At 34.1% G+C, this 7,979-nt stretch overlaps 1 protein-coding gene across 1 annotated transcript; it reads right to left on the bottom strand.

Annotated features, from left to right (window-relative positions):
• Positions 1 to 1,094: 1,094 nt before the first annotated feature.
• LOC107917964 (pre-rRNA-processing protein TSR1 homolog) lies at positions 1,095 to 7,152 on the bottom strand. Its single transcript, XM_016847417.2, has 21 exons — positions 6,978 to 7,152; positions 6,778 to 6,854; positions 6,628 to 6,705; positions 6,404 to 6,535; positions 6,110 to 6,160; positions 5,870 to 6,001; positions 5,658 to 5,780; positions 5,430 to 5,507; positions 5,075 to 5,167; positions 4,880 to 5,002; positions 4,677 to 4,760; positions 4,006 to 4,104; positions 3,678 to 3,890; positions 3,437 to 3,512; positions 2,918 to 3,021; positions 2,574 to 2,833; positions 2,396 to 2,482; positions 2,090 to 2,320; positions 1,851 to 1,929; positions 1,676 to 1,739; positions 1,095 to 1,549 (listed from the first exon to the last, which is right to left on the bottom strand). The coding sequence occupies exons 1-21, from the start codon at positions 7,066 to 7,068 to the stop codon at positions 1,434 to 1,436; spliced, it is 2,391 nt and encodes a 796-aa protein (XP_016702906.2). The 5' UTR covers positions 7,069 to 7,152; the 3' UTR covers positions 1,095 to 1,433.
• Positions 7,153 to 7,979: the final 827 nt, after the last annotated feature.

Here is a 7,979-nt window from a genome sequence, read left to right as displayed (position 1 = left end):
TTCATCCTTAAAATCCTCAAGAGATTATCACACATTTTAACTTGAAATAGATCCATAGCTCATCTATTTTGCAAAATTGAGGTGAGATTTTAACTTTCTATGATTAACTAAGTGAGTTGTTATTTCTATTCAAGATTTAAATGATTTAACCAAGATCTCAATATATTACTTGATTTTAAGTTGATTTTTGGCTTGAAAATGGTAGATCTCGTATTTCTTGGCTAAGCTTTGGTTTTAAAGTGATTTCTAACTCTTTTTTATCTAATTAAAAGGTATTTTCTCTTAATTGAACAAATCCTTAACAAATTTAAGCAAATTGAATGTTTTCCCCTTTTTAAAAGATCACATATGCTTGATTTTTCCGGAATAATTAAATCGGTGAAATTGGGTAAAATTGATGGTTTAGATTTGTAATTAGATAATATTTAGTATGTATGAAGTTGAAATCTAATATTAGAAGTTAGATTTGAATGGTTAAACACCTATTTCGACAAAACTAGTTAAGTTTTCGGCATAAAGGTCAATGGGCTTTGATCTATGATTTTGAAATGATTTAATGGTGTTTTTTTATGTTAGTAATGCCTTTGTAATGTGTTTGATGTGTATGAAAAGTATCAATTCATTAAAGAGCCTCTACAACCATGGACAAAGGCAAATAGAAGTTTAATTGAGTATAGTAGTTGAAACTATGGTTGCTAAACAGAATGGTTTGATATACTACATTTAAACTCCAATACATAACACAAACTAAGAAAACATATGCAAACCTTGACTTCTTCCTTATGCAAGTCCTTACAGTTTTGGTTGAATAATTAAGTATATACATGTGCAATTTTAATGGTGGAAAAAATGCATAAACTTATGATATATATACATGGGCTTTATTTTATATAGAATATATATTAATGGATTTTGGTAATATATATATATGAGTGGGTTTCTATATATATTATATGCATGGATATTATTATATAATATACATATGTTTATAAATTTTGTTTTATGTAGTATATATATAAATGTATGTGGAACTTTTAATGCATGCTAAAATTTGACATCACAAAGTTAATAACTAAAATTTAGTTTGCGACAAATTGAAAAGATGAAACTATAAATACCAAACCTGGAAGTCAGAGAAACCTGATCTTAGAATTTGACCAAACAAAACAAAATCTGATCAGTATATGAAACGCAAGCTTCTCTTTAGCTGTATAGATAATGGTATTTGCTTTCTTTTTCTTTTTTCTGTATAAATATCATATTAGTTCTCAAATGCCCCATATCACAAAATGGACAAAGAAAACCCAAATAGAGAAGAAATCAAAGAGAGTAAGAATATAGTATGGTAAATTGGGGTCCAGATTTCTGAACCGGTGCTTCATTCCCAATACAAGCAAGCGCATCTCCTGCATTTATGAAACAGGAGCTCCTGATCAAACATTAGCAGGGAACCGGTGTTCCGGCCACTTTGGATATGCCCGCTTGTACAAGCTCATGCAAACAGTATCGTGTTGTTGAAGGCCCCCATTAAATATGCATTTCATTGCACCTGATAAAAAGAATGGAACAAAAAGCAATACTCAGCTTTCTCCTCGAAAGCTAGAGCCAGAACCCAAGTATATTCGATAAAGATGGGCATTCAGCAAGATATGTGTATTTGATAGGATTAGCGTACCATGGGTACCAACGGGTTCCTTAACTCGACCACGACGACCGCACTTCGTCCACACTTCAACAGGCTGCAACCACATCCAAATCAAGAATATAATTTATGAAAAAAGTAATTTTTCCACTGGCTATTCAACTATAGAAACAAAATATGTTAAATCACTTGTAACAGATTATCCTACCTTAAACCATCTCACATCCTCTGGATTATGGAACATATATCGCACTGTGGCTTTTAACTTGGATACTCGTTGAGGATAACTGCATCAAGATATAATCCAAATCAACATAGCCAAACTACATAAATCACTTTTGCATTTTATAGGTATTGTTTCTTTTAAGTCCGAAATTCTAGAATAAACATAAACCAGTAGAAAAATCATCTTCGAAAACTTTTATCACCCAACAAAAGAATCCATACCCAGTTAAAATAATCTTCTTTAAAATTATTCTATCGGGGTCAATACTTCTCAAGGAACCAACAGCAGCAACTGCAGGTGTGCCGGCTCCTGCTGCACCCTTCAGAGCAATCAAGGGGAGAGGTGTAAAAGAAATGGGAGCATATATTGATGCTATTGAAAAACGTCCGGCATGAAGAAACCTTTCCATCTTGTGCTTGTCTGAATTAATATTGTCAGTCGAAAAGATCGGTCTGAAAATAAGCAGAGAGATTTCAGGATTCTGGTAAAAGGTCCAAGACAGTAGTAAGCTACAAAGAGACCATTACCTAGCAACAAACTGACGGAAACCAACGTGGAATATGAGTTCTTCTTTAGATTTAATTGGAGCATCATAACTATCATGCTTTTTTATGCTGCAAAAAGAATTCATATTGGGAAAAAATAAATAAATAAGGGTGAATTGTAGCTACTCATAACCAGGAAAGTGTAAAGAGAAATATATACCTAAAATGAAGAACAGACATCTTAGACTCATGTTGCAGGAGACCACATAAAACAATGGGCGCAGTTCTTGAGGCCGCACACAATTTGGAAGCAACATGAAAAGGGACCTCCTTGATATAAAACCTAGCAAATGAACCAACCGGCGCACAGTCATCCCTGCCCTCTTGCTCCACGTTTAAAGCTCTTGCAACAACATGCTTTTGTGTTCTTGCAAAATTATCAAAAGCAAAAATTCTGGCATATTCTCGAGGTAGAGATTCCTAACAATAACCAGTAAACTTTTAATAACTTCATAATATTAAACCCAAAACAAAGCTCACCAAAATGGTATCACAATAAATTACTTTGGGGTCCCACGAGGATGTCCTAAAAGACTTGAGGCCTCTATATTTTGCAAATCGCTTTCTAGCAGGAACATCTAGTGGAGTATCCACTTCATCTGGAAATTCTGAAATTAACATTTAATCAACAGTATATTAGCACCTACATTACAAGAGGTGTTCATACATGGCTGTGAAGATTTGAGAAGAGTTTTCAGAGAAAAATGCATGCATTGGTGTAGTGGGGTAGTAGCTACCAATCTCATCATCAAAATTCAAAACTTAACTGCAGACTAGCTATCATATGCATGCCCTCTCCTCACTTGTTAATACTTTGAAGACTAGAATTAGTGACTTCAATTATGAGGAGAAAAGGGCTTACAAGGGTCAAATTTTAGTAGTCGGCTATAATAAGATGTTCCAATTATAGGTGTCCTCCCCCCCCCCCAAAATATATATTATGCTGGCTTTACACAATGTGACAACTAATCATAAGAAATGCTCTGAAAAAACCTCTAGGACTCATCCAGAAAACATAAATACCCTCATCTTCGGCATGTGCCTCTTTTATTTTTTTAATCTCATCCTCTATCTGTTCCCTTGTCATATTGTCCCCTTCCTGCATGTATAAAAGAAAAAATCATTCACATACAGAATATTTAACAGAAAAAGAAACAACATGAAGGCCGCAAGAAGCAAGGATATGCAAAAACATATAGCTGGCACTTCCTCATAATTCATTAAGTACAAATTGCATTGGGACATAAGCATCAAAGAGACACACCATCATCACTGAATCATTTTCAGTTTCTTCATCAGAGTCCCTTAAGTGCAAGGAAGCTTGATCTTCCTCAAAATCTGGATTATTGGTGTCTTCTTGACTAGGAAAGCCACTATCTCCTTCATCCAACAACATGCCATAATCATCCTCATCATCATCTCCATCATTCTCCACACCAGAATCCTCTCCATCTGCATCATCTACGATCCAAGCAGCCTGAATGGCAGACAGTGGTCACAAATAGATTGTTATGCACAAACATGATAAATAAAAAACAGAAAGGTGGGCAGCAAATGTTAAGAGTCCCAGGAACAGGCAAGACAATTCAGACCTGATACTCAGAAGTGCCTCGAGGGAGAGCTCTCTTTCTCAACCTCTTCTGCTTTTGATTTCTTTCAGCCTCAGCCATTTCTACTTCAGTGGGCCATGTCTGTCATAATAAAACAGCAGTATAAATAGCACCCAACATCCCCTAGAAGAATGCATAAGGGTGTGTGCATACCACTATTAAGTAATTTTACTAATTTAATAAGAAAAACTCAATATCAAAGTAGCTAAGCAGACACAAAATTAGTTTGTACTTTGTAGATTGGATTGGGGGCAAGCAGCAACTTAATTATCTTATCAAAGGCACACCTCTAATATGTAACCAAAAGTTTGAAAACTACAATCCTTGGTTTTCCTGATGTCTCAATTCTATTTAATTATACTCATCTTTTAAGCATACTCAGTATCAAAATTCCTTTAATTGTTTACTACAGGTTTTGATGCATGCATGGCGATTACTATTACTCCAAAAAAAAAACACATTTGAGTGATTTGATTAATAGTTGAAAGAAACAGAAAAATGAGATGAAACAATATCAGGGAAGTCAGTATTTAACAAGAATGAGGAGACCAAAGTAGTAACTCTGTTGATCTACATGCCAAAAAGCAAGTACCAACTCATGACAGTATAGGAAATCGCGAGCAAGATTTTTAAAGCTTTAATATCCAAGTTACCTGTTCTCCAGCAAGTGGATCTGGAACATTCTCTACAAGAAAAGGCTCCTGGCTTGATGGATCAGGAGCTACGGAACGAATGATCTGGACGCGAAGAAACAAAAATGAAAAGTTCATTACCCACTTCATTGCTACCCAGTACACAAGATAAAGGCTTTTCTTACTTCTGAAATAGTGTTCAAGTTTCATTAAAATAAACATACCTCAGCATCTTGAATGTCATCAGAATCCATAGCATTATGATCTTTTCTAGCATTTAAAGGGATAGGATCCTTCATAATTTCAATTCTACTCAATTGAAAATCCCCCGCACCAGACACATGAACCTAATGTATAAGACCATAAGAAGCCACCACCAGATATACATGTGAAGCAAAAGCGTAGAGAGATATAACTACCAGCTGGTTCACTGAGAGGCTGTGAGCACGCGTATAACCAGTGAGGAGAAGTGTACACTTCTCTGGACTGGAGTCATCTGGTACCATATCAACCTAAAACATAGCAGTTCGTAAAATTTTACCTTCAAAGGTTTTGGCACAAACAAGTAACATGAAAAAAAATTAATGGATTGTAAAAGGATTGGACAACCGCCCATCCAAAAATGATTGAGTACAACCTATCACTCAGATTTTTTATAGGTGAACATCTCCAAGACTTACATTGCAAAAATACCTTCGTTAAAGTTTCCTCACAATCTATGCTACTCCTAACAATGTAAAATTCATAAAAAAATTTGCAAAAACTTAGAAGTACTTTTTGAGCAATAAGATAAGGCCGTTGATTTCTCCAATGCGGTGTTGTGAGTCTTTGCTCCTTAAAAAGCCACATGAACTGCAATCAAAATATCAGTAAAGTGTATTAGAAGCAGGAAAAAATGTGAATAAATGGAACACAATCATTATTCAATTACATCTCAATCTGATTAATTCACGGATATATCAGTTAAACCCAAAAAAGATAACTCATTGCAGAGAATATCACCTTGTGCAAGTCGTCCTTCGTATCTGCAGGATAAAACTTGCAATCTTCTGGAAATTCAGAAGTAAGGCTGGAAGTAACGATCTTCTTTGCATCATTTCGTCTTTTAAGCTCAGTAGGCAGATCCTGGAGGAAAAAACTTCAACCTCAGTACTTGCTTCCTTAGAGAGGTCACAAGTATAAAAACCATATAAAGTCACGAACTAAGAACATACACGAATGAAAACGACAGTGCTCGGTAAGCCTAGAGACCTGAACACCGAAAGGCATTGACTTCCAAATGAATCAATATAGTCACATGTGCTTTGTTCAGTAGCTGATGCCACAAAAGCAATCAAATCAGCAACCTACAATTAAACAGGCAGTTGACCATTACAGTGAAAAAAAAAAGAAAAAAGGAGGGTTACTAAATGAGGTTGACACAATATATCACCAAGTTGTAGACAATTTTTTACCTTGGCCATTTCCATACACGATAATAGGTCCCCACGAGGAGCATGCAGTACCTAGACAGAACAACTTGACGATTAAGAGGTTGCTAGTTCTTGCACTTAGGATAAAGCATAAACGGCACATCTTTCAATAATATTACACTGAACCTCACTGAATGATAAAATGACATCCACCACAAAATTGACAAATCAAAAAGAAAGCTGAGCTTGAAATTATCAACTAGCAGCTTGAAATTATTAACTAGCAGCTTTCTTTAACTAATAACATGAAACAAAAACACGGGGAGTGACGCCTACTGTTGCTCGCAGTTTGTACTCTGAAGAAGCTACTGTTGATGAAAGAGCTCTGCTAACATCTGCTGAAAGCAATCTCAAAATGTCTTCAGCAAGTGAACTTACATTCACGGATGCGGAAAGAGGGAAAAGAAGCTGTGATAAAAAAATAATAAGACTTTAGGGAGGAAAACAATAGGCACTTGAAGCAACAATATGGGAAGAATTAATTTATACAAAAGGCTTACAATGACACGGGGAGCGCTGGCTGATCCACTTGAAGCCCTTTTTTCTTTCAAAAGAGCTTCCTTCTTCTGCTCTCGTAGCTACAAAATCGAATAGCACTGTCCAGTGTGAGATAATAAGCATTAGAGATACTCAAATTTATTCTCACTCACCATCTTGCTTCGCTGAAGCCGAGCAGCTCGAGCTCCCTGCGTTACATTACGGTTCGATTTGGCAATCCGGTTCTTATCTAAACCACCAAAAGATGAAGAACCATTCAAAAAAACAGATAAAATTCTTAGTAGAGAAAACAAAATCATAATTAAAAATACATATAAATCTAAACCATTGAATTTGAACAGAGCAGGGCAACCTTTTTGAGAGATTTTATGAATGTTCCTAGAAGATTTAGAGGAGAAACGGGTTTTGTGAGGCTTATTGACTTGAGCTCGAGATCCTCCCATGGTGATGGAAACAGTGGGATAAACGAACCCCTCCAAAGCAGAGAATGTTCAAAATCTCTCAAAGTTATTTAGGGTTGGCGGCGGGATAAGCTACAGAATTATTTATATGTTATTATTTATGGATAATTAATTAGATAATTAATCCATTTATTTAACTTAGTATAAAATTTGTAATTTAAGGTTACATAGTTGGTTAAAATAACAAACATTTTAAAAAATCAGTATTATAATAAATTTAGTGCTCAACTTTTTTCTATTATATTAATTTAGTTATAATTTTAAAAAATTAACATTTAAAATTTATAAACAATCTCAATTTAATTCTAATTTTAAGAATATGTTTTGTTAAATAACATTGATTAGGTAAACTACAGAAATAGTTAATTAACTATAAAAAAATTTCATTTTAAGCACCTAAAATAGAAAATTTACAATTTAAACACTTATATTACATAGTTCAATCATTTTGATAACTCTCGTTAAAATAATAAATGACAAGTTGAGGTGGTAGTTAAAAATATTAATGTAAATATCAAATGTAACCATCAACTTTTACATATTATATCAATTTAACCATAATTTAAAAAAATTAACATTCAAAATTTACAAATAATCTCAAATTTTAACCCTCTATCCCGGAAACCAGAGTCATTATCCAATCTTCCATTGCACAAAATATATATATAAACTTTTAGGTCATTTGTACTTGTTGGTTACTTTTGAAAAGAAATATTAAGGGCTAGTTTAGCAATACTTTTGAAAAGTAGTGTGTAAAAATGCTTTTGAAAATTTGAGTATTTGGTATTGCTGTCAAAAAATGCTTTTGAGAAATAAAATGTCCATTTTAGACATGATATTATAAAGTAATAAATATGCATTTAAATAATTTTCAAATTAGTTAATATTATGAT

This window comes from Gossypium hirsutum, chromosome A01, assembly GCF_007990345.1.
Source record: "Gossypium hirsutum isolate 1008001.06 chromosome A01, Gossypium_hirsutum_v2.1, whole genome shotgun sequence".
NCBI lineage: Eukaryota > Viridiplantae > Streptophyta > Magnoliopsida > Malvales > Malvaceae > Gossypium > Gossypium hirsutum.
This window is presented reverse-complemented; position numbering and strand designations above follow the sequence as displayed.